A 26950-nucleotide genomic window follows, 5' to 3' on the forward strand; every position below is an offset into this window, starting at 1 on the left:
CATCTGATCAGAGTAATTACAATGTACAATTTAATGTGTACCAAAATGATATATACAGAGCTATGTACACCCAATCAAACTAAGCCAAACTCTCAACAATGGAGGGTTGTTTTATTCATCATTGTATCCAATATGGATATATTGGTTATAAATAATCGAATGTTCTACTGGCACATTTAAGGTAAATATAACAATTAAGCTGGATACGTTCTTACGTAAAGAATATGTAACTCTTCAAACTTATATGTTAATAAATGAAATTACTAATAAACCACGAGAAGATGTAAGATTTTCTTTTTTGTCATATTATACATGCATCCTGCTTTGCTATTTATTATTTCCTTGGCATAAGTACCGTCACCACTATCTAACCGCTATTCTCCTATATTACTTAGATCATGAAAAGGCTGCAAGCAAGAATGGTGTGCTTTGGACACGTTAGACCTGAAGATCCATTTGATACTTAATGAGTCGTTTTCATTATTTTATGAATAAAAGTCGGAAACAAGAATTAAACTTACCTCGGACAGCGTGATGTGACATCCCATTCCAAACATGATGAGAAAAAGAATAAAAACAATTAGAATGTCGTGAGCCCGTTTAAGAGGAGGTGCGTCTTTTTTTTTCAAACTCCGTAACATTCTCGTTATTAATGAGCGAAGCATTGGAGAAGTTGCTATAGTCATTATCCATGACGAAGTTGTTGTTCATTATGATGCAAAAATCAGGTTTAAATACGTATATAACGTACGTGTTCGCGTGCTAAACATCGACGTATTATAAAGCTGTAGAATTGACGTCATTAAATAAGTTAATTCAGTGAGGTATGTTAAAACGATTTTATATATGCATTTTGCTAAACACACGACAATAACAGTCAATATCAAGTTGTGCTGAAAGTGCTTGTATCACAACTACATTTTGACATTTTTTGGAGATATCTAAACAATGTGCTATCACTTAAAACTGATTCCTTTGGAGCAAAAGGTCATTACAATGCAGACAATCCACACAAAAAATCTACAATAAGACATTTCCTACTTATGGCAAATGTATTTTGCGTTTATTAATAGGTGCAAATCCAAAAACTCAAAGGATAGCGCTACAAAAAAACATCCACGAGCCTTTAGCAACATTAAATAACATAATAAAAAACGATCTCTGTCTGGAAAAGTGACACAAGTTGTGTATACACAAACTGTTTCGACGACACATTCATTCAATCGTTATATGCGTTAACCATTTGGAAAATGAAACAGGTTGCTATTTCCATTCGAAAACATGTAGGTAAAGTCACCGGATGCACTATTTGTGAGTTGTGGAAAGACTATTGGGAGAATTGACGAGCTTTGGACGTGACAGTCTCACGACGGAACCTTTTTCCATGGAAGCTAAGTAAGCTGCAGGACTGTTCTCAAGATGACTGGAATTAGAAACATGAGCTGTAATGACGTGGTGACGCTTAAAATTTCTTTTAATATAACATTCTCAGCCTCTGTATACACGTATGTATGCCTCAATCATTTCAAGCGTATTTTCCTGAAATATCAGAAAGTCTAAAAAAGCATAGATTTTGTTGTTTAAAATAGAGTTCCTTATTCGAGTTATGTCTTTATCCGTCTGACTAGCAGGAGTCAATTGTTTCAATCTATTTAGCACAAACAAATTGTACACTAATAGTTATGATCCTCTTAAGGGTCAAAAGGATGTCGCCGCCTCAGGGTTGAATAACCATTCCGTAATATGCAAATCATACAGACACCTGAGGATTATATAACTATTAAGCAATATTCAAATTAAAATGTCTCAGTATGAGATAACATCATTAATGTGTAGATTTAATTATACGTCATAATAAGTCACAAGTAAAACCAGTATTTTAATGAGACAACTATTATAACATTTTGTATGAAGTCAGTTTTCATGACACTTACTATCATAATTCAACCATTATTTGAGAGAGAAAAATGTTATAGCATAGCCAGTAATTTCGTTTATGTCCTTTTACAGTTGTCTGTACCGAAAAGATTTTATCATTCCTTTGCTTTTTGTTTTCGTAATTGCGCAAGAAGCAGGTGGTATAGTTGATTGTTTTTAACGTACCGGTTTAATTCGTTAAATATCTTGCATAACATACTTTTTCTATTTTATGAGGCACGGTATGGCCAAGCGGGTTAAGGCGTGTGACTCGTAATCTGAGGGTCGCTGGTTTGCATCCCCGTCGCGCCAAACATGCTCGTCCTTTCAGCCGTGGGGGCGTTATAAAGTGACGGTCAATCCCACTATTCGTTGGTAAAAGAGTAGCCCAAGAGTTGGCGGTGGGTGGTGATGACTAGCTGCCTTCCCTCTAGTGTTACACTGCTAAATTAGGAACGGCTAGCACAGATAGCCCTCGTGTAGCTTTGTGCGAAATTCAAAAACAAACAAACAAACTATTTTATGACGCTTTATAAGTTACACACACATTAATATCGCTTTGTTTCTTTCTTTCTAATTAAGCACAAAGCTACACAAAGGGCTATCTGTCCTCTACTCACCACAGGTATTGAGATTCGGTTCTAGCGTTTTAAGTCCCCAGATATACCACTGTGCCACTGGAGAGAATTTAATTTTGGTAATTTATTTGTTCTATATTATAGTTTTCATTTATTCAATTCATATATTGTATGACATCTGAAAAGGGCATTTATCTAAATCTCAAAAAAACTTAATTTTTATGTTTAGTTTGTCTCCCAATGATACAGCGATATGTCTGCGGACTCACACTGCAAAAATCGGGTGGACAGAGCACAGATAGCCAATTGAGTAGCTTTGTGCTTAATTCAAAATAAACCATGTTTAGCTTTACAAATAAATGTATGTATTTGTATCACTACAGTTTAGATCTAAAGAATTTATATAAATAACTATTTTTATCAGTTACAAATATTATTCTTACCATTCTGTAGAAAACTTTAATAAATCTTGTTTCTTGATGGATTGAAACTTTGCACACAATACTGAATTATTCCTACTAAGTATATCAGTGCAGATAAAACGAACTTTCTTCTGGAATAGACAACGAAAGATAACTTCTGTTTGAGGTCTAGTGCTAGCGTAAAAATGTATCATCAATCGAATCATTGAACATATGACAGAAGTCTTGTGAAGAAACAAACAGTGTTCTCTTAAAACTGGTAGAGTATATGATCAATAATATTGGAAAAAATTATGGAACTAAAAAGTTTTATAACACACACATTCGCTTGTGTGTATATTAATAGTTTGTAATCCTATCAGAAACGTACGAAAATATCTCGTTCTAAATTCAAGATACTTTTAAACTTATATTATTTTAAATATTTATTGAAAACTTGGAAACTCTATTATACTAACAAGGTGTCAGTAATACAAAATAAAATGTTTTCTACTTTGATCCATATGTGGGCTCAGACGTAAATAACCATCAATAGGTTTATTCATAAGAAGACAAACTGTTAAGAACGACAACAATACAATCGAAGAGCGGATTACACGTATTAGGTAACTTTCGATACATTCTGCTTATAATCTGTTATCTGAGCGTGTGACAACTGAAGTTAAGGAATGGTGAGTGAAGCCTTGAATGAAATATAAATATGGCGGTTAAGACGGAAAAGTTTCCTTCACGTTAGTCGAATGTTTCTGAATACACAAATCTCCAATAGTAAAGTATTCTTGTGCTATTTTAACTACTATTTATCTCTTTTACACAAGGCTCAGTTTTTTTCATTCATAAATGTATCATAGTGGGTTTTGTTCAACGTTCAGAAACGAGTTTGATAATTGCCAGGTGAAACTCGACATATCGTTAGTGTTGTGTACACGCCAGTGTACATAATATTTCCGAACAGGTTGTGTATACGACATTGTACATGATATTTTCAAACATTTAGCGTTCGTAATGTTCTGATGTAGTTCAGTTTGATTTCTATTGGATTTCACGGAAAGATACACGAGGGCTATCTGCACTAGGTGTCTCTTATTTAGCAGTGAAAGACTAAGAGAGAGGGCAGACAGTCATCACCACCCAATAACTACTCTTGGGCTACTCTTTTACAAACGAATATTTTGATAGATCGTCACATAACACCTTCATGTATTGCGAGTTGGGCGCCCTAACCACCTGGCCATGATAGGTCGAGATGGTTTGGGACACGTACATTGGTGTGGCTGGTAAATATTGGTAAATGTAACCGTGCCGATGTTATAAAAAGGGCTTATTGAGGATTTTGTAGACACGTAACCAAAATAACGTGATACATAGTTTTCCGCCGATTTGGACACCACGCTGTAGTCTATAGTACACTGATATACCGACTTTGAAATAAACTCAGCAACGATGAAAGTGTAATAAATTATTCAAACTGTATGATCGAAACACACATATAATACGTATATACAAAATAAAAAATTGTTTTGTTAAATAATTAAACACTACTTATGTAACTGTTTAAGCAAATGAAATATAAACAATATTCTCAATAATTTATATATTTTGTGTTAGTGATTTATAGTTTCTTTCCTCACAACTAAAATGTTGACGAATTATTAAATTACATCACACTGCCGTTTCAGTTCATTCCTTCTGAAATTTTCATAATTTCAGCACATAAAACAAAATCAAAACTGATGGTACCCATTTACTTAAAATTTTTAAACGTTGTATTATGTGAATTTGAAAACAAACAGAGCTTATATAAAAGATACTTGCCAAAGGGCGCATCAAGCCCACAAAGTGGGACAGGGGTAGTTTTTAATATATTGGGAAAATAGTTCAACCTCTTAATTTCCCCTCCTTCCCTTCCAGGCTACTTTCCTGTTCATTATTATTAAATCAGACGTTTATGTTGTAACACTGAATAGAACCAGATCACATTATTCGCGCTACCACGTGACACAGACGAAAACCACCAGATCCGCCCAACATTAAAACAGAACTACCAAGTTTTATGCTGTGTTAAGTGCTACTTGTCTACCACCCCCTCAAAAACTAGTAAAACGTTTAAAAGTTAATTTTTTATACATATATTAAAGATAACGGAAACACAGAAACTTAATTTCTATTCCACTATCAACTGGTATCATCCTATTCTAAGTTTGTTTGATATTAGGCACAAAGCTACACAATGGGCTATCTCTGCTCTGCCCACCACAAGTATCGAAACTCGGTTTCTGGCGTAGTAAGTCCACAGAAATTCCTCTGTGTCGCTAGGGTCCCCAATTCCAAATATATTAAAGTTACATAATATGCAATTAACAGTACTACTTTATTTCAATGATTTTCTGTTAAATTTATCAAACCAAACAAAACGTTTTAACAAACAGTAATAAAAGAAACATCAGAGAAACAGCTGGATTTAAACAGATATTTCTGTCATGTAATATTTTTTTCTAATTTATTTATTTTTTTGCACACTGGCAAACGTTTCCTTTCCTCATGGCCTTTAGGTAACGTGAAACAATTTAGAATTTTATTCTCCTAATAAGTGTGATTATTACAGACTAGGGTATACGCGTTATGTAATGAATAAACGTAAAGTGTTCTTCATGAGTATTTGTTTGTTGATTTTTTAATGTTTGTTTGTTTCTGAATTCCACGCAAAGCTATTCGAGGACTATCTGCGCTAGCCGTTCCTAATTTAGCAGTGTAAGACTAGAGGAAAGGCAGCTAGTCATCAACACCAGCCGCCAACTCTTGGGCTTTTCTTTTACTAAGGAATAATGGGATTGACCGTCACGTTATAACGCCCCTACGGCTGAAAGGGCGAGCACGTTTGGTGCGACGGGGATTCGAACCCGCGACCCTCGGATTACGAATCGAGTTCCTTAACCACCTGGCCATGCTGGGCCTCGTCATGAGTGTCGTTGCCTACACCTCGTCCACGACAATGATATTTGTTTAGTATTACAAAATGTCGTTTCACATCATTAAGCAACGTGGAGAACAAAAATTATTTTTGGTGCGAAAAGGAAGGAAAATATTAAAAAATTATAGCTGAGAAATAGTTGTTCAAATCTATCCTTACAACTATGTGATGCTTTTGTTATTACTGCACTTATATGCGTACCATTTGACTCAAGAAAGTAAAAAAGACTTTCGAAAACCACGGTGGGCATATCGGGTTACAGTTCTGGTGTCAACCATGCATTGCTTATATTTTCTTTATTATTACTTAGAATGTTAACTCAGTGGAATTTCGTGGAATCGGAATTCATATTAGTTTTACAAGGTTTGTGATTTACTTTCTGTTAATTGTTAGGCTAGGCTTATGAAAAGGATAATAATGTTAGCAATCGTTATTAGACAGTTTATTCAAGACTGCATTAAGGCTCAGAAAGTTTGTATTAAGTAAATTTACTAGTTTAAAATCCTGGAGTGGGTAATGTTGTGTCTACAAGTACAGTGATATGGCAAGTTAAAAGTATCAACAATGCGATAGAATCCGCAAATCGTCCGCAAAAACAATAAGAAAAACATGAACTACTAAGAGACACCAAGCAACCACAAATGCACATATGAAAAGAAACCTTTATTCATACAACAGAGAAACCTTACTAGTACTAAATAACTTCTAAACTTATATAACTTCTGGGTACTGGAGCAGAAGATTACTTCCTGCATCTGCTCAGAACAGAAACAAGAATTGGGATAATTATCATATCATGATTTCAATTTAAAAAATAAATAAGCTTAATTACCTCAATAATAATTCTTAATATACATGTTATAATTCAATACTATTTAAACATGTGAATTATTAAATGACATTTGCAACTAAATATAATTCTTTTTTAATTGAGCATTTTAACCACCTGGCTATGCCAGGCCCTGTATTAAGATTTCAAATAGCTGGAAATTTTAATTTAAATTCAGAAGTTCATATGTATCAAATTTCTGATATTTGCCAACTAGATTGATACACACATTTTCTTTCCAAACATACAAATATTTTAACAAACAAAAAATAAAACAATCTATAATAACGGTTATTACAAATAGGTAGTACAAATAATTATTCATACACAAACAGTTTACAAACTCACAAACAATATTCACTCTTCTATCTGGTCTGTAACTGAATATTTTATCAATGATCCAGGTTCAGGACGAACAAATTAATTATAAGTTGATATTGTTACACTTCGCCTAAGCTGGTGCTGTCTTTTCTTGGCTTACATCACACCACTTACAAGCTGACTTTTTTCCGGCAAAGATTGTTTTTTTTTTTTTTGTTTCTGAATTTCGCACAAAGCTACTCGATGGCTATCTGCGCTAACCATCCCTAATTTATCAGTGTAAGGCTAGAGGGAAGGCAGGTAGTCATCACCACCCACCGCCAACTCTTGGGCTACTCTTTTACTAACGAATAGTGGGATTGACCGTCACGTTATTAAAACTAATAACGTTAGAAGTAATTCACTAAAGTTGAAGGATTTTTAATGTTCGAAATCTAGTCAAATTCTGTAGTTTTCCGATTAACAAGCGTTGATCACAACTAGGGTTCCAGAAGCTTATAATATACTGACTGTAGCTGACCAATAATACATTCTACTGTCTCTCATATAGTTGCTTTTATACGAATCACGTGAAATACTCGAACGGTCAACAATGTTCGAAAACACGCTGGCGTTTTTGTAAAACAGATATATTGTTGACTTTTACTCCCGTAATCTTCTACAAATTTAGATAACAGACGGGACTTGTGCAATGCACATCCAACAATATACGTCACATGCATCAAACTGAAACAAACATAAGTATTAAAATAAACAAATAACAGTAGCCCTCTTACAAGTTGTACTTTTTATCTGAATTAACATGTTAATATTTTCGAAATGCAATAAATTTATCGAGACTTTTATTGCCTTAATAAGGGTAAAGTGTTAATATTTTTGCATGTTTTTGAATTTCGTGCAAAGTCATCGTCAATTTAGCACTGTAAGACTAGAGAGAAGGCAACTAGTCATCACCACCCACCACTAGTTCTGTAGACACTCTCTTACCAACTAATAGTGAGATTGATCATTACATTATAATACCCCCACAGCTAAAAGGGCGAGCATATTTGGAGTGACGGGGATTCGACTGTCAGATTGCGAATCAATCGCTCCAACCGCCTGATATGTATTTTAACAATCGAATTTATATCGGACTGTTAATCTTCTTCCAAAAACTTAGAAAAAAACATAAAAAATATAGTTATGGTATCAGGAAAGTGGATTTATAGTACTTTATCAGACATTCTTTGTATGTGTGTGTGTGTGTGCGTTTTCTATATATCAAAGTCACATCAAGCTACCTGCTGAGTCCATCGAGGAGAATCGAACCCCTGATTTTAGCGTTGTAAATCCGTATACCATTCTTTGTATATTCAGGTATAACGTAGTTTGCCTCGATTTTAGTAAGCTGATCTGTTTTTCTATCACAAATGAAGATGTTAATAATGTATACATATTTCTCTAGAAAATTGCTTTCCTAGTATCATTATGTTCTAACTTATATATCTAAATAAGTAAGAAAGACAGTGAAGTTGCGAAATGACACTCTCAGGATTAGTAATTATAAATGTCGAATAGTTTTTAAGAGAAATCAGTTCTCAGTCATTAAATAAAATTGGCCTAGAATGACGGTTAAGGAATTCGACTGCCATTTTGCGGGTTTGAATCCCCTTTTTACGGATTTACATAACTTATACTGTTAAATCTCTATGGTGAAATTCCCGCCTATTCACTAAAGTTCTAAAAAATTCTCGAGTGAGAGAATCAACAATGTGTGTATGCAAATACTAGTGATCGTGAGTATTGTTGTGCAAGTTGAAATTTCTAAAACACAGTGTATGTTATTGGTTTACTACAGTTGGCATACTATAAACTTCGGAAGCTATAATTAGTCTAAAACTACAGATATACGACCAGGAATGTTTTTGTATTTCAAATATTACAAGCCATTTAATTTCAGTGTATTTACATCGGATATCAATATTTTTTTATGAAAAAATATTACATGTCTTTAGCGGTGAAAAAAAATTGACTTCTAATCGTCGAGAGCACAGCGAAAAATAATAAAGAGGTAGCTAACTTCCTTTCAAGTTAATACTATCTACCTCAACTATAAATTAATTCGCTGATTGTGAACCCTCGATAAGATATTAAAGAAGTTCCAGTCCAGAAAAAAAACTTGATATTGTTTGTAAGTTTGTAAAACCTTTGCGTATAAATCATTATTTGTATTAACTACATGTGACCACTGTTATTATAAGTTGAATTATTATTTTTACATTAAAATATATTTGTATTAAGAAAGAAAACTGTGTGCATCAATCTTGTTGGCAAGTGTCATAAATCTGATACATATTGATATTTATTTAACTTCTAAATTTAAATTATAATTTAACTCAGTTTCAGATAATTTAAAATTGTAATACATAACATAATAAATTGAAGGCTCATCCCACATAACTCGTAATAATGTAACATCCATCACCAAACAGTTGTTTTTTTTCAGTCGTGAGGGTGTTTCAATGGTCCTCCGGTGGCGTAGAGTATGTCTGAGAACTTACAACGCAAGAAACAGGATTTCAATGTCCGTGGTAAATAACTCATTATGTACTTTTGTGCTTAACTTTAAACAAATAAAGCGTTATAATGTAGGTCGATCCAACTATTTATTGGTAACAGAGTTGTTGATGGGTGGAATTGATTAATTACCTTTCCTCTAGACTAACACTGCTAAATTAGGGACAGCTAGCGAAATAGCTCTCGTGTAGCTTTGCGCAAAATTCAAAACAAATCAAACCTTTTGAGAAATACTAAAATTCGTCATTAATTCAAGACAATATCAAATCTTTTGTTTAAAATTTCTAAATAACTACTATCATCTAGTACACCAATCAGAAAGAGTCACGCTCGTATTAAGTTTATAAAAGTAAAAACACTCATACTACACCTAACTACAACGCACATACACGACATCATTGGTAGACAACTTACAATGGGGGAATTTAAAATTAACATCGCAACGTAACCTTCCTTGCCACCTTATTAATATCATAAAACTATTTTGCCAAAAACATTGCCAAAACACTACAACTACAACAAAACAGAATTCTAAGAAAAGCCCTAAAATTACTAAAATCCATCCCTATCAATTACATACATAAAGCTTGCAACATCCCATTACTCAAAGACAAATGAACAACACTAGCTCTCAAATACACAAATATTACCAACAAGCAGAAATAAGAAATACAAAAATACTAAGCTACACAACTTGAATAATGGTCCACACAAAACAATATATCTATACAACACTTACGTGGCCTCCAAAGCATCATAAATCAGCATTTAACAAAAACTTAAATTTACGTACTAATCGTTTCTTGTGTTCTTTATGTCAGCTCTGGGCACAGGACAGATAGAACATTTAGCACCTATCTGATGAAAGTGGGTATTCTCGGGCGAACCCAGTTTTCGCCCACAGCAAATTAAAAGGCACTTTGATTTATTCATCCAAGTCGTGTCATTGTATCTACTGATCCCAGTTACCCCGTGACCCTGATCATGGGAAGTTTGTCGAATGTTTGTCACCTTGCTTCCTCTCTGTAACGTTACATCATCCATCTTGATCCTCTTCTCTGTCTTGGAACCGATCAGACTTTACCCTATTTTATTCAGTTCTTCAAAATACCACTGGTTTAAAGTATAACCACACACCACAATAAAATTTCAAAATCACGAATATTACAATTTCAATTTTACCGCGAGAGGAATAAAGGGGGATATTAATATCCCTGACCACACCTAGTTGAGAAAAGTCTACTTTTCTTTAAAAACTAAATTTCTAGCACGAAATATTTGTTGTTGTTTTTATACCCAGTAAGTAATTTATATTTATTTATGTTTAAAGACATTCCAAATGAAACATTGCAACAAGATTCAATGATTTAATAATAACTGTGCATAACACTTTGAAGTGATTGAAGTAGAAAACCGAAATCTTCCAAAAGCGGTGTTGAATATCTCAAGGATCGTTCTTTATGAGGTAAACAATGTTTGAGTATAAATCTTGCCAACGACTTTGCTTTAGATTCTTTTTTGAACGTTACCATTAGAACAGTAAGATACACTTAAAGCAATGTGATCTTAAAGAACGTTTAGATGATTGAAAACTGCTGCTTTAAAGAGTTAACCAAGTCGAAAAGGTTGAGATTGGAATCAGACCTACAATAGTTGAATTTACAACGCTTGTGACGTTTGTTTTTAAATATGAATCCCAGTAAAGCATGTTGGGAAGGGGGATAAGTACAAGTTCGGAACTGCATCTCAGCCAACAATGTCGATGATCTACATGCAATTTATGGCACTCTCACTGATGGCTAGTACAGGCAGATTATGCATGATCCATCTTGTTATTTTCTCAGGAAGATGACTCATCAGGATTCATCTCGCAGCTCAACAATGATCCCAAGCATACGTCAAATGCAGTATGAAAATACTTTGGTAGTGAAGAGCTTGTGTGTCGTGTGTTTTTCTTATAGCAGAGCCAAATCGGGCTATCTGCCGTGTAAATCGAACCCCTGATTTTTAGCGTTATAAATCCGAAGACTTACCGCTGTGTCAGAGGGGACGGTAGTGAAAAGACCAATAAAACACTTGCATAAATATATAATATAAACAAAAATTTGTGTTCCTGTTAAGAAGAAAAACCAAATGAGATATCTGATAACTTCAGGAAATTTATGTAACAGTGATAAAATAAAGGTCAGAAAAATGCTTTCTTTTATTATTATTTCTTTGTTCAACATATATAGGAAATGCTATCATCATAGTAAAGGAGCACTGACTTTGTGAAGAAAAACCTACAACAAATCCTTTTTTTAATGAATATATAAAACTTATTTTCTCTAAAATGATTTATTTATGTTTAGAACACAGTGAATGTCGCATTACATAAAATTATGCCAAAGAGCTATATGAAATAATAATAATCATGTTTAACGTTTCATTGATATCAATCCAAAGATCTTAATTTATATACGAAAAAAATACATATAACTAAAAAACGTATTGAGCCCAGAAGAAAGTACCCACAAATTTCATCCAAGGCATATCAATAGAATTACCATTCCTATATCTTGGAGATAAGATCTTGACCGAGAAGTTTACTGGAAAATTATTAGTATAAATTGACAAGGATATCTAGTAAACTCAGTTCTGTAAAGAAAAATATATCGTGCATTAAAACTGTTTCGAGTGATACAAAGTATGGAACAAAAAATCTTCAAGTAAAAACTGAAGTTAATCTAACAATTTAAATTACTTCGTAGGCTTTATAAAAGTTAATTGTGTCGAACGCTTAGTTTCACTCAGGGCCAAAGCTCTGAGCTAATTGTTATACCGACCTCTGCAAAACGTATTTTATTAAGCATTTTAGTCATAATAAAATAAGGTAAATCTACATTTTTATTCTTTAAGTTACTTCACACTTTAAAATACGAATAATAATGTGATTCATTCCTGACAGCTCAGTGTAGAATATCCTGCGTGAGCAGCTTTTTAAACGAAGTGCGGGAAACGGCGATTGTAAACAGAAATAATGGAACGCTCGGACAGATACCATGGTTCGCAGCATATTTATTAAAGATATACTAGAGGGACAGCAAGTAGTGTACATCACTAACAACCAATTCATGGACTATTCTAAGCATCCAATGCCAAGATCTTGGTGTGGATGGAAATGGGAGTTCCTTGAAAAAAAACCAAACACTTTCATTGGTAAAACACCGAATACTCTACTTAACCACTGACCAATTAGACTCAAAGGCTACAAAACAAACTGGTGTATGAGGAGGACAGTGTGAAAAGCGTAAAGGCAGGTTACTATGATAAGGAATTCAACTTCCTGCGGATTATGCTGACGAAGGAATTTCTGCTAGGAAATGAACTGGCCTGAGCTGGTCTCCTTCGTCACTGGATGATGGGCGACGGGAAAAGGAGAACGAAACAGGGAGAAGTATCGTTGGTTTGGGTGTTCGGTGATAAGAAAAATTCAGCAAATATGTGGATTAATAAAGCATTTACTGAATTAGATGAAAAATGATTGACAGGCAGCTTGAGCTAGAAGGTCGAAAACGTTGAAGAACGCTTGGTGGCTTAGTACTGTCGTTGATGGATTCGATAAGCTGGAGGTTTGGGGCGATTTACTTCCTCTTACGCGGTTTAATTTGGGTAAACTAAGTAGTTGTGGTAGCAGTGTCAGTTAAGATACAAACATCTCGTTCTTTATTTAGACAAATACGTTTGAGTTCTTTGGTCCTTGGTTGAAGCTAGGCTTCGGTATTCGATTGGGGTAATTCATAAATGTAGAGCGGTAGCTGTTTTTGGAACATATGTTCAGATAGAGGATACAGAGGATATGTAACTCTCCCACAGGTAAGACAGTTTATCTTTTGTAACGGATGTGCCGCCATTTTATGTGAAATTCTAAAACATCCTGGAAGGAAAATATAACCTCTGAGATGTCGCCACTGGAGATACATGGAAATGTATATGAGGTTAAACAACCTTAGTTTGTCTATCAAAATATAATTATGTCTAATTGAAATTTCAAATCTATAAACAACTTTGTTTTCTAAATTACGAAACAAATTCTGTGAAAATATTTCAATGACTTTCGACCCCCAAAAGCACAGCCGTAAACCTGATGGGTCAAAAGGTAGAAATCAGCTTTCGATATGCGTAGAAAGCGTAGCAGAGATAGCTCATATTGTTACTCTGCACTTCACTAGATACAAGCAACCAAATAAATAGCTTTAAAAAGGTCTTTATATCACAATTCACTTACATTTTGCTAAATATTTCATTTTCGAATATTAGTGTGATTTTTATTTATTTTACGAATAGTGAACTTCTCTAGTATGCATTCCTTCGAATTCCGTTTTAATGGTTTGGTTTGGGTTGTTTTGAATATCGCGCAAAGTTACACGAGGGCTATCTGCATTAGCCGTCCCTAGATGAAAGGCAGCTAGTCATCACCACCCACCGCCAACTCTTGGGCTACTCTTTTACCAACGAATAGTGGGATTGACCGTCACATTATAACGCCTCCACGGCTGGGAGAGCGAACATGTTTGGCGCGACGCGACCCTCGGATTACGAGTCGCACGCCTTACGCGCTAGGCCATGCCAGGCCTTAGCAGATTGGAAAGAAATAATGAAACATTCTGTATATATATATATATACATATATGGGGAATCACATTAAGGGAAGTCCATATTTGGATCTTGCCCCTAGGTTTGTATCTTATACAAACACCTAACAAATGCAGTGTGTCTAAAATGCAGATTTATCATATTGACATTATATTTTTTATTTGGGCACCTTCAAATGATTATTTATTGTTTTCCCTGCACAATTTTTTTAAATTCCCATTCCCTCCAATAAAAAGAAAAGTTTAATCCAACTTCATGGATCCATCAGGTTTCACAATGCGAGGTTTTATGTATGGATGGGTAGGCTTCTTTGCAGTAGGTGTCTGTGGCTTGATGGCGATAAATTTCAACAATAAACAAATAGTACACAGTCCATTTGTTTTAAAATAACGTATTAAAACAAGTCAAATGTATATACAAATGTTTATACCCAGATCATAAATAACCGTCTCTTTTCTTCAAAATTCACGCAGACTAATTCAGATATCTTAGAATACAATTGATAAGACAAATTATTTCTTCTCTGTTCTGTCTTTATAATAGAATATGTGATGATTCAGTTCAGAAATCACAACTATACAATATCATGGTTCAAGACACAATCATGCAGTATAGAGATAGCTGTCTATCTAACTAACTGTATATATATTAAAACTAGAATTAAATTTTAACATGCATTTTAACTTGAGTCCACCAAAGGGAATGAAACCTCTCATTTTTGCGGTGTAAATCCGTAGATTTACCGCTGTACCAGCGGGGGACTGTTGTTAAGGTACAGTAACTCGCAGAGTCGAAGTGCTCAAGAGCTCGCACCTGCTATCCACTCTGTATCTCGATCCAGCAGGCACTGCAACATCTGCTGCCAATTTTTAATACAGTTGCAATTTAACATATTCAAATACAGTTGAACTCTGGTGAATGTAGTGCAGCTTTAGTACAAGGTCGAATAACAACATGAAATGCACTTAAACATCTCAAGACTATAGAACACAGCGGTATATGTTGATTTGCAACCTGAAGTAATACGTTAAAAATAAAAAGACTCAGTTTTATTATTTGAGGATTAACACTAGCGTTTATAGAATACTTTCAGACATATTTGGTTTTATCTGTTTTACGATAATAGGCATTTTACTTTTTTCTTGTGTTTTGCAGAAGTGGTTTTTTGTTTAAAATGTGCTTCTACATATAAAAGTGTATTTTTTACGTATCCTGCATGTTTAGAATCCCAAGCTATTTTTAAAAAATCATAATATTATACAATGTCAATTATATTCGAATTGTTATACGGTAAAGTTTACTATGATGATTAACACAGTTATACAGTTTCCGAAGAGTGTATATACGAATAACTGTTATAGACTTTGTATATATATATATATTCATGTTAATCCAGTTATTCTCAACATAAGTTTAACGTTTTTCTTTCACACACACACACACAAAAATATTATACAATTACACCTTATTAGCTTAAAATATCACTGCCATGGACCAAAACCATCACGATCGTACGTGAAGAATAAAATAGGCAGATCTAAAAACAATTTCATATTTGGTACCTTCAAATCGATAGCATACTTTGTAAATGTCGCTCAGTTGCAGTGTATGCACTGTCGTAATGATTTTTAATTAAATACTATTGACTGCTGTTAGGATTGTTTATGAGTCACAAAGCTACACAACAGGCTACCTGTGATGTGCCCACTGCGGTTATTGAAACTATATTATTAGTAATATAAGCGTTATAATGTGACATTCAATCCCACTATTCGTTGGTGAAAGAGTAGCCCAAGAGTTGGCGGTGGGTGGTGGTGGCTAGCTGTCTTCCCTCTAGTCTTGCACACCTAAATTAGAGACGGCTAGTGCAGACAGCCCTCATGTAGCTTTGCGCGAAATTAAAAAACAAACAAAAACAACACACATCAAGAGAAATTATAAATTTGTATTACTTATCGTACCTATGGCCCGGCATGGCCAAGCGTGTTAAGGCGTATGACTCGTAATCTGAGGGTCGCGGGTTCGCATCCCCGTCGCGCCAATCATGCTCGCCCTTTCAGCCGTGGGGGCGTTATAATGTGACGGTCAATCCCACTCTTCGTTGGTAAAAGAGTAGCCCAAGAGTTGGCGGTGGGTGGTGATGACTAGCTACCTTCTTTCTAGTCTTACACTGCTAAATTAGGGATGGCTAGCACAGATAGCCCTCGAGTAGCTTTGTGCGAAATTCAAAAACAAACAAACAAACAAAAAAACGAACATATCGTACCTGGAGGAATTGCGGTAAATTTAAGAATTTACAACGCTGAAATCCTGGGCTCGAATCCTCGAAGTGGACACAGCAACTAACCAAATATTGGCTTTGCTCTAAAACGAATACAAATCAAAATGTTTACTTTTTCTTATTCCTGGGTAAAAAGTGTTATTTCCCAATTGCTTATGCCTAAAGTAAATGGAAAAGACCTATTTTCTCTTCAAACTTGTTTTTTTTTTTTGTGATCTGGGTAATGAAATTTTCAAATTAACTATTTTCCAGAACATTCCAGGTAGATTCGGCGATGACTACCAAATTGAGAATTTTCTCGAACTTACAAGAATTTTCAAGAACTTCCTAGAATGTTGTAGAACTTACGAGCATTTTGAAGAGCATGTCAACATTTTCTAGAACTTTCCGTAATGATATATATATACAGAGGTTCACCACTCACCACTTCAGTTTAGTTTAGCTGCCCAAGTAAACACAATGACCTATCTGACTTTATCAGAGATGGCAACAAGAAGCTACAAGCATCCTCCAGACGCATTCTGCTATGTATGTGGCCAATTTATCAAGACAAGAGCGAAAACATACTCTGTGACAGCATCTGATAAAATATGTGAAGCCTACAAGGCATATTTCGCCATGCCTGTTGGGGATCAATACAAACCCTGGGCACCTCATTTTACCTGTGAGCACTGCAAAAAAACTCTAGAAAGTAAAACGGTGAATTTTTGCTTGCTTGAATAATAAGAATTTATATTATACAAATTTTAGACCTTTTAAAATTTAAATTTCTTTTACTTTTTTAAACTTCCAATAGTATAAAAATATTACATATAAAATATTTTGCATGAACCTCTTACGCATTAGTTGTAGATGAAATAAATTTATTCTTCATAATAATTTTATCTTGCTCTTTAGCAGGATGATACAGAGGGGGAAAAAAAGAGCCATGAAGTTCGCTATTCCAAAAATTTGGCTGTACCCTCTGACCACTCAAGCAATTGCTACTTCTCCATGTTGGATCCTTCCAAACGTTGAGCTGGCAAGAATGCATCTGCTATCATGTATCCTGACCTCTTGATAAGGAGTCTGCAGCCTTCAAGTACCTTCGAGACTCTTTTATTCAGATCTATGTAAATAAAAATGTACAAATTTGCCCGATTTTGCATAAAAAATAGGTTAATTTCTAAATTTCATTATCCATGTCCCAAAAGCAAAGTTTGAAGGGAATAATGGCCATTTTCTGTACTTTTACAACATAAGCAATTAAGAAATAACACATACTATCCAGGAAGAAAATTTGTGTTACATAGTGTTGTCAATTGTGGTCAGAAAATTAAGGTATTCGTAGAGCGCACTATAGATAAAATCATTCCTCATATTTAAACTGACAGTCCTTTACGGTTGTATATTAATTTTTTTAAACAATGGTTGCTTTACAAAGTTGGTATCACATATACAAATGTGTTGCTTATGTAATAAGGCTGAAGATCCAGTTTTATGCGTTACTAAAAGATTAGCTATACTTTTAATATCAGATCTCGCATGATTTGTTTGTTTGTTTGTTTTAGAATTTCGCACAAAGCTACTCGAGGGCTATCTGTGCTAGCCGTCCCTAATTTGGCAGTGTAAGACCTCTCGCATGATAACATACCTGATGGAGCATGCAATAAAAGACTGTGTCGCACAATAGTTATGAAAAAATTCAGCCATTTATAACAAGAAGTATTTATCAAGAGTTTTATGAAACTGCTATCACTCTTTTAATTACAACTTGAAATGGTATAATATCTGGATATTAACGTCATGGTGTATTAAAATTGGAGGTAAACTAAGTTCCTAAAAATATTCACTGCAGATTTGACGTATTACTTTATTATTTTTACGAATCATGCGGCCCCCTTCGAATGTCACATCGGCATCTCTGCGGACTTGTATTGATAAAAACCGAGTTTTGATACCCACAGTGGGCAGAGCAGAGATAGTCCTTTGTGTAGCTTTGTGATTGATAACAAACCTACACCCTCATGCAGTGGAACAGAGGAATATATGCGACTTACATAGCTAGAAACTGGGTTTCGATACTAGTGGTGGGCAGTGAAGAGGTGCCCTATTGTGTAGCTTTGTGCTGAATTTCAACCAACGAATGTTACGTAACTTAATATTGTCATTTTCTTTATTAGCAGTATTAACAAACATGCGAAAGTGTAGTGGAAATTTTCTAGAATATTTTATGCTAACGATCTTTCAGTAATAAGAACATATTGAAGAAAAAAGATCAACATTTAACATCGTATAATAAACTTTTAAAATAAGGCTATTACCAACTTCATTGTAAAATAACAATGTTTTATTTAATCGCTGACTACATTAAAGTAAAATATCATAAGACTATGGCACTGTTTCAACCATATACTCTTACTAAATTCTTACTAAATCACCACCAAGAATGTACTGTTCGGAATCTTGATAGTTATTTTGGTTTAGTATATTTCATGCCCAGAAGGGGTCTTAAATACATCCAGATACACAAATATCTGTTTCTCTTCACCACGATCGTGGAATTACGGTTATATCACACATGTAAATGAAGAATTTTAGACTGAGGTGGTTGGAGTTATTTAAAGTAAAATATTAATTTGAAACTTTGATTTTGAAAACGTCTCAAAGCCCATTGAACCATGTGTTCAGTTTAATCAGGGGTCAAAGGGTGATAACTTTATGCACTTTTTAAAAATAGCGCCGGAATATGTTAAGCCGATGTTGAAAATAACACGTTTCTGAACGTTCAACCTCAGCTGAACTAATTGTACAGCGAACAGATTGTTTTAGGTCTTTTAACACATGTTGTAAAATAAATATATTTACGCTGGTTGCATTTCAAAAAAACGTTAACTGTCTTCTTCTCAGATAACTTCACTTTTCAGAACGAAACAAGCAACAATAATATAACATTTAAGAGAATAGGCCATCTTACCATTAGCTATTCCCAGTTAATAAAAGAAAGGAAAAGCTCCAGCTAGTTTAAGTGCTGATAACGTGTTCCTCTATGCAGGTTTAATCTCTTTCAGTGTCGAAAAAACAGCGTTTTAAAATAAAAAATTGTTTTTCTTTGTTTTTTTGAATTTTCGCACAAAGCTACTCGAGGGCTATCTGTGCTAGCCGTCCCTAATTTTGCAGTGTAGGACTAGAGGGAAGGCAGCTAGTCATCACCACCCACCGCCAATTCTTTGGCTACTCTTTTGCCAAAGAATAGTGGGATTGACCGTCACATTATAACGCTCCCACGGCTGTAAGGGCGAGCATGTTTAGCGCGACTCGGATGCGAACCCGCGACCCTCAGATTACGAGCGCATGCCTTGACGCGCTCGGCCATGCCGGGCCTAAAATAAAAGAGAAAGAAAAACTTGGTTAATTTCAGTAAAGTTAAATATCTATTGCTAGTGGTCTATCTAATCTAGAGGCTTAGAAAATAACAGTAGGCTTAAACTGGGAAAGTGTGTTGTTATACTATTCTTTCCAAATACGCTACCAACGGTAGTGAAATCCTGCCTGCATTATCAACTTCAAATCTACGTGAAAGACAGGCAAGGTTGTGATGTCACCAGAGCAGACGGATTTTACTGTAAGTTTAGTGAACTTGGTTTCATTAATAACAATACGATCAGAAATACAGAAAAACTGAACAGAGACGGGTGACAACAAAGAATGAGACAGTCTTCATAAATCTTCAAGAAAACTGAGTGAAAACTGATTTTACATACAAACAATTCCATGGCCTTCAAACAACTAAGATAGTCAGCATATATTGTGCAGGTAGGGTCTACTCACTTTTTACATGATTCATTGCAAAAGAATGGTTAAGAAGATCCAAATAAAACACAGGCCCATTTCTAAGCGTACTGTGTAAGTTTACATCAAGATGTCCACCAGAAATGAGGATACTGTGGCAAATTCGTCTAGTTTGGGGGATCGTAATAATAGATGCCTGAAGCATACAATCACTTCCTGTATATATACAGTTGTTAAGAGAGAGTACAGTAACAACAGCAAGATCAAAGCTTCGTGTAAGTTGTGAAGACCTTTGAAAGATAGAAATGCGAGATATAATCAATCGAGCATGTTCAGAATAATAATTTTGTTACTGAGTACATCTTAGGTTTAAAAACATATTCTGAGGAATAAGAGCAGTCTCCACAGATCAATCAGAAACAAAACAGGGAATGCATGATTAATTGGGTACTTTTGTTTTCATCATGTTTTCAACTAAATAATCTGGTAGTAAATAAGCGACATTTTGTAAAACCATACCTAATAGTAAAGAAGTTAATTTCAATCAAGAATAATTACGCTCTTAATGAAATTTCCTTGGGTATATAAAATAATCTATTAAAATAATGTTGAAAGGAAGGATAGCTCTAGCCAGGAACTTATACTGTCAAAATCATCTTGAAAAATATTCTGATTTTTAGGCATATGTGCTGATACCAACTGATTACAGAATTTTGCTTGTATAGTCCCGAAAATACAAAGTCATGAAATGAAAACAATGACTCAGAAATATCTTTTCTTGCTTCTAGAAACAAGAAAACACTGTACCTTGAAACATATTTTAGTCTAAGTGATAACGCCCCTAGTCGCTCCGCGGTATGTCTGCGGACTTACCACGCTAAAAACCGGGTTTCAATACCCAGGGTGGGCAGAGCACAGATAGCCCATTGTGTAGTTTTGTACTTAATATAAAAACAACAAAAGCCAAGACATAACGCAATTTAATTCATATTTTTGTGAGAAATTAGGACCTGTCCTATTATGGGTAAAAGAAAGTCATATAATCTAAAAACGTAAGTCTTGCAGTGCAAAAATATGATGCTTTTCAGTTGTGACCCATTTTTGAGCCATTGGATTTTATTGTCTAAACTGTTTTGATGTTATCAGATAAATTTAATGTCTTAAGGAAATTTGACCAGTATTTTGTGCAAAATATTATGTAGAATTAACATTTGTTTTAATTCTAACTCAACAATAGATTATTACGAATAATGGTCTATTTTAACCGAAAACACACTTTCTACTGTTACCTAAATTTTTTGAAGATTTAATTAATGTAAACTTATGCAAAATATTTATCTTATTTGTTAATAAAAAATAAAATCTTAGTCTATTTTAGATATTTTAGGACTCCTCAAATGTAGAGTTTGAGTCATATCCATTTCATACTATTATGTATTGTATATTCAGTTGCTAAGCAGCAGTGCACTTAAAACTGCTTCAAATGTAAAATGAGAAGTAACTTAAGTACGTTTGTGTCTTTTGTTTTAATGTTTTTATACTTATTTGTTTTCACATGTGCAAATGTAAATCTCAATCTTACGATGGTTCTCGTATGAACAGTCAATAGGGATGCACTCGATACTATAGACACTCTTTATTCATCATGTTACAATATTAATCTTCATCACTACTTTCATTTTCATCACTAAATATGGATACTCCCTCGTCATAGTGTAGTACAAAATCTAACAGTTGTCCGAAAAGAACCCTTGTATTTTTTGAGAAAATGACATTTGTCATTTGCAACCTTTTACTGATGTCTATTGCAGAAGTAGACAAATTCTTGATATATCTTCTCTTTAGTAGCCTTTCAAAGTGACCAAAGTATTCATTGAGTTCATTTAGCAATTCTTTATGACACCTCTCCAATATACTGTTAGGTTTCTCAAATTATGGCAGATATTTCCTGTAGTAGTTTAACTGTTGATAACAGGACAGTTTATCGCTTCTTTTGTCACCATCTTCCATCAAACTAAAGGGACCTTGAATGGTATCTCTAATGTAAAATTTATTCCAGATCATTGTTATCTTTGGTGATCCTGTGCAGTTTTAGCTCATGACTTAGATATCTTTTTTCTGCAATGATACTCTTTCTAACAGGCCTTTGGTTATGGTGCTTCGGGTTGAATTGGCTACATTCCATCTTGTCGAAGCAGAAACAGAATAGGTGTGAGCACTTACTTCTCTTAACGTTGATGCTGAATCAGTAATGTGATGAGAATATGATTTGCGACCAAGAAACGGATCATTATTCTTTATGACCGGCTCTCTGCATGAGCATATACAATTTTAACACTATTTTTTTCATTAAATACAGTTTAGTTTTGCTTTTACTTCCTCTGTAGATATACTTCTGTTATAACACCAACACAGTTTAGGAAACAAAGGGCAATGAGCAAAAATGCCATAAAAAGAGGTCATAACTCAAAAGTGTCACATTTTAGTACTGCAAGATAAGGTTATTTTTTACTTTACCGCCCCCTATGAAAAAGGTTAGTCTTAATTTTAACGAAAATATGAATTAAATGACCTTATCTCTTGTACTATTTCCTAGTGTATGGTACCATTAATATTTTTAAAAATCTTTATATGTACTTTCATTATGCACCAATTATTTGCTAGAGTTCTTTTACGCTTTCTATATATGAATTCTTAAACAAATACGAAACTTGTTTGGTCGCTACAGTAACTTTGCCTCAGAAAACATTCTCTCGCCCATAAAAGTCCTCCCAAAGTACGCCAGTCCTGTCGCCATAATGGCTCGTTCAAGCTTCCTCAACAAAAACATACGGACAGCGCATTCTTCACCGTAGAAAAGAGAGCCAAAACATTATTCGACATTTAGTTCTCATTGTAGGCGTAACGAATAGACCAAGAAACAAGAAATTACATTTCATGGGTGAAACTTATATATATTATAGATACTAAAACTTTTATTTTAGTATAAATAGGTAGGTCTTTCTAGATAACACGTAACAGCCTCGGAGAGAGCCGTACTTACCTGACTAACGTTAGATTTGTCTCTGGTAACGAATGCGATGAAAGATGATTTGTTTACGACTCATTACCACAAAGCGATTTTAACATCTTAAAACTATTAGTATTACATTATTAAATATTGTAAATTGATATGGAATATACTGCAATGCCGTGGAAAATACATATTTGATATTGCACTTGCACTGGTTACAGTAGCTTCGTTTAGTTCTCAATATATAATATAAAAAATAAATTCGTAGTTTATATATTCTTTCAGCCTGGCAAAATTACCTTGTTGTGTGCAAAATGGGGTGATCTCGCAGGTTGGTTGAATACAAAATCTACACCACCTATGAAATAACTGTGAAAACAAATATACATTATTACCTTTCGTTTTGTGATTAATATTATTAACAGTAACAAGAGGTTTTTGCTCAAGTTTCAACTTTTAGTTTCACTATTATATCAATCAATCAGTTCCACGGCAGGCATTTAATTTTATATTTTTAAAGTCAGAGTTACGTTATTACTGTTTTTTCACCGATTATTTTATTTTTCTCTAAATAAACAAACCATATGAAGCATTGAGAAGAACCGCGTATAGTCTGTAAACACATATCTGGAAGGCGAAGGCTCGAAGAGGCCTGTCTGTCAGGATATTCGGAATGGTTAAGATGGTTATGCTGTTTCATACGGTGGAGGTAGATGTCTGCTCTAATTTAGAGAAACCGAAGTTCGTAGACAGACCACTTTAATTACATGTATTCGCTTAGATCAAATGTGTATATTAATATACCTGAGCAACCTAATTGAGGAAAGTTTATTTCTTTTTATAACTAAATACCTGAATTCTCAAGATGGTTGGTATGGGTACTAAAAACGTTAATTAAAATAACGTACAGAACAATTTCAATTTTAATTAAAGTTTTAATACCTATACCAGCCATGTTGAGAATACATTTTTACTTCAAGTGGGTTTCACGTCATCACAAATAACAAACTAAATACCTGTCACGAATAACATGAAATTAAAAAAACCAGCTTGAATGAAATAATTAAAGGAGTTTAACTACAAATTAACAACGATTCAGCACGATCGTTTCACCATCAGGTACCAGTAGTATGCATAAAAACAAAATAATTTGATACATTTACAATAAAGTTTTTTAATTAGGCCTGTTTAGTAGCATTGAACAAAAGTGACTGTCAATTCTAAAGGGCAAAAATCTTTTCTCGGGTAACTTTCACACCGTATTAATGGTAGCCTTCTATTCCGACTTGTCAAAGTTGGTCGGTCAATTACATCCAATACTTTGGTAATATCTAAAATAATCAATAATATATGTTACTGCAAATTAACATCTTTTGTAAGCCTCACTTCCATAAACCCATACGTAATATTGCTAAAAACAATGATTTGCAAAATATTTTATAGCCCAACTTTCACACATTCTTCTAATAACTCAACAATTAAGGTGCAAATTATTTCAAGTTATTTCTGTTTACCATCGACATTCTTCGGGATTTACGTATGGCCCCATTTCTGCAGCAATTTTTCTTTTGACATTATTTTGGAAAAATTAGATTCACGTGTATCATTGCTTCAACAACAACCTACCCTTACCAATATTGTTGCATATTTGTTTCAGTCAGAACATCATACGACACCTATTACCATGTCCCATCTTTCCCCTTCCAAATCATTACCTGTTTCTTCTCTTTGGGGTGCTTTTTCTCGTTTTTATTTATGATGCACCTGATGTCACCAAAAATACTAGTGGGATCTTGTCTTGCTGATTTTCTTCATTACTGATATTTTTATCATCGAAAATCAATGGGTTATTCAGATTTTATCAAAATGATTTGTAATCTCCTTTCCCTTTTTCCTTCCCCCTTCCTTTGGATCTTGTGACCAGACAGCATCTATCAAAAGCAGTTAAACAGATCATTGAGCCTGTTCTCCATCTTTCAACAAGTTTTATTCCTGAATTTTTGTTATTCCGAAGAAGAACAGGAACTGAAAACCAATCGTAGATTTATCTCGCCTCAACCACTTTGTGCACCTGCCCCAGCTTACCAAGGAGTCATTTCTAGCTACGAGGTGGGCATTTCCATACACCTATATCAGCTCTGGCATCATTATCTTCTATTTTTCCATCTTGGGATAATTTATCAATTTTGAGCCCTGCTTGTTTGGTTCTTCTGGTTTCTCCTTAATGGCCATTTGAGTCATAATTTCAACAGAAACACTACCTGCTACTCTCCTTTACCTTTTCCTTCATCTCAATCTCTTCTTCGTCAACCTCAGTTGCCGGTCCTACATCCCACACTTTATATGTGGATGTATAAAGTATACATCTTAGTGCCTGACTTTTATCTAGTCCTTGACAAAGAAATCCAGTTTCTCTTGTCGAGTTGCTTTCCTTTAAGCTGATTCCATACGTCCTTCTTCCATGGAGATGAATCAGCACAAATGGAGGATGTTCCACAGATAGTCAACAGCTTGGGAAATTCATGTTGACCAACCTACTGTGACTCAGGTGGCAGGAGTTCTCACTTGCCATTTGATAATGGGTTCTGGTCTCATCAATAGCTGAATATCAGGTAGCTTTATCCCATACCTTGCCTTTTTTGATATTGTAGAGTTTTTACTTCACCTGCCATTCCTATGTTTATGTCTTCCTTCCTGGTGCATTGTCTTCACAAACGGCCTACCTTTCTGGATTAGAATATTAATGTGTTACTCCATTTCTTCACTTAACCCGCTTTTGAACCATTTTCTTCGTGTTACGTGTTTAATCTTTTTCTTGAAACATTCTTCCTTCTCCTTTTAGCCTGTGAATGTCGATGGTCGGATTTGTTTACCATTGATGTTTCATGTCCATTTATCATCTTACCTATCTTCTCCTTTATCCAGACCATTCTTTCCAACCAAAGGCTTTGACAGCTCAAAAAGGTAGTTGCAACATTGTGGGGTATCCATTCATTTTTTACCTTTACCCTCGACCAGATCCGAATAGGCTTCTACGTCCATTTAAGGCTCTTCATTGTTATATCTTCTGCATGGCTTCATTCTGTGGTAACAGTTCCCGATTATTTATCTCCTGGCAGTCTTCCACTCGTTATGATCTATCACCTTCAACAATAACAAATTGGGCCCAACGTTTGAACCAATTGGCTTATTCCTTCTTACCTTCTTCCTCCCAGAACTTTTTCCAGTTGTCTTTCCGTCAGTAAAGATACTTCCCCGTTTCCCTCGCTTCTCATCTTCATTGGAGGAAATTCTACAATCAGGCATGTGAACCATGCCCAGTATGTTTGTTTCCTATTATCTACGTCACATTGCAGTCTCTTTTTAATGTTGGATTTTTTCTTCCACCTGTGGCTGATAATCAGACTTTAGTGCAACTCTGACTTGTAAGTTTATATTCATACTTTCTTTTATTTTCAGGGGCAACTCTTCATTTATTATTATATAGATTTTGCTCTATCGCAAATGGTGCCTGACCAGGTATTCTTTAACTTGAAATATGCACTGCACAGCCATGTTGACTGACGATTTATATTCCATGGTTTCAGAGTACTCATCATTGAGTTTCTACAGAATTGTTTGTAGGTGGATAACCTTGCAATATTTTGTTTCAT

The 26950-nt window shown here is 34.6% G+C and overlaps 1 protein-coding gene across 1 annotated transcript in view; it reads right to left on the bottom strand.

Annotated features, from left to right (window-relative positions):
• Nucleotides 1-26288, bottom strand: part of LOC143257829 (ileal sodium/bile acid cotransporter-like) — a 51662-nt gene extending 25374 nt beyond the window's left edge. Inside the window, exons 1-2 of the mRNA XM_076516858.1 lie at nt 26203-26288; nt 25576-25753 (exon numbers count right to left, since the gene is read on the bottom strand). Of these exons, the coding sequence (XP_076372973.1) occupies nt 25576-25753; nt 26203-26288 (264 nt within the window). The remainder of the gene's footprint in view (nt 1-25575; nt 25754-26202) is intronic.
• Between the last annotated feature and the right edge of the window lie 662 nt (nt 26289-26950).

The sequence above is a fragment of the Tachypleus tridentatus genome, chromosome 7 (assembly GCF_004210375.1).
Source record: "Tachypleus tridentatus isolate NWPU-2018 chromosome 7, ASM421037v1, whole genome shotgun sequence".
NCBI classification, from domain to species: Eukaryota; Metazoa; Arthropoda; class Merostomata; order Xiphosura; family Limulidae; genus Tachypleus; species Tachypleus tridentatus.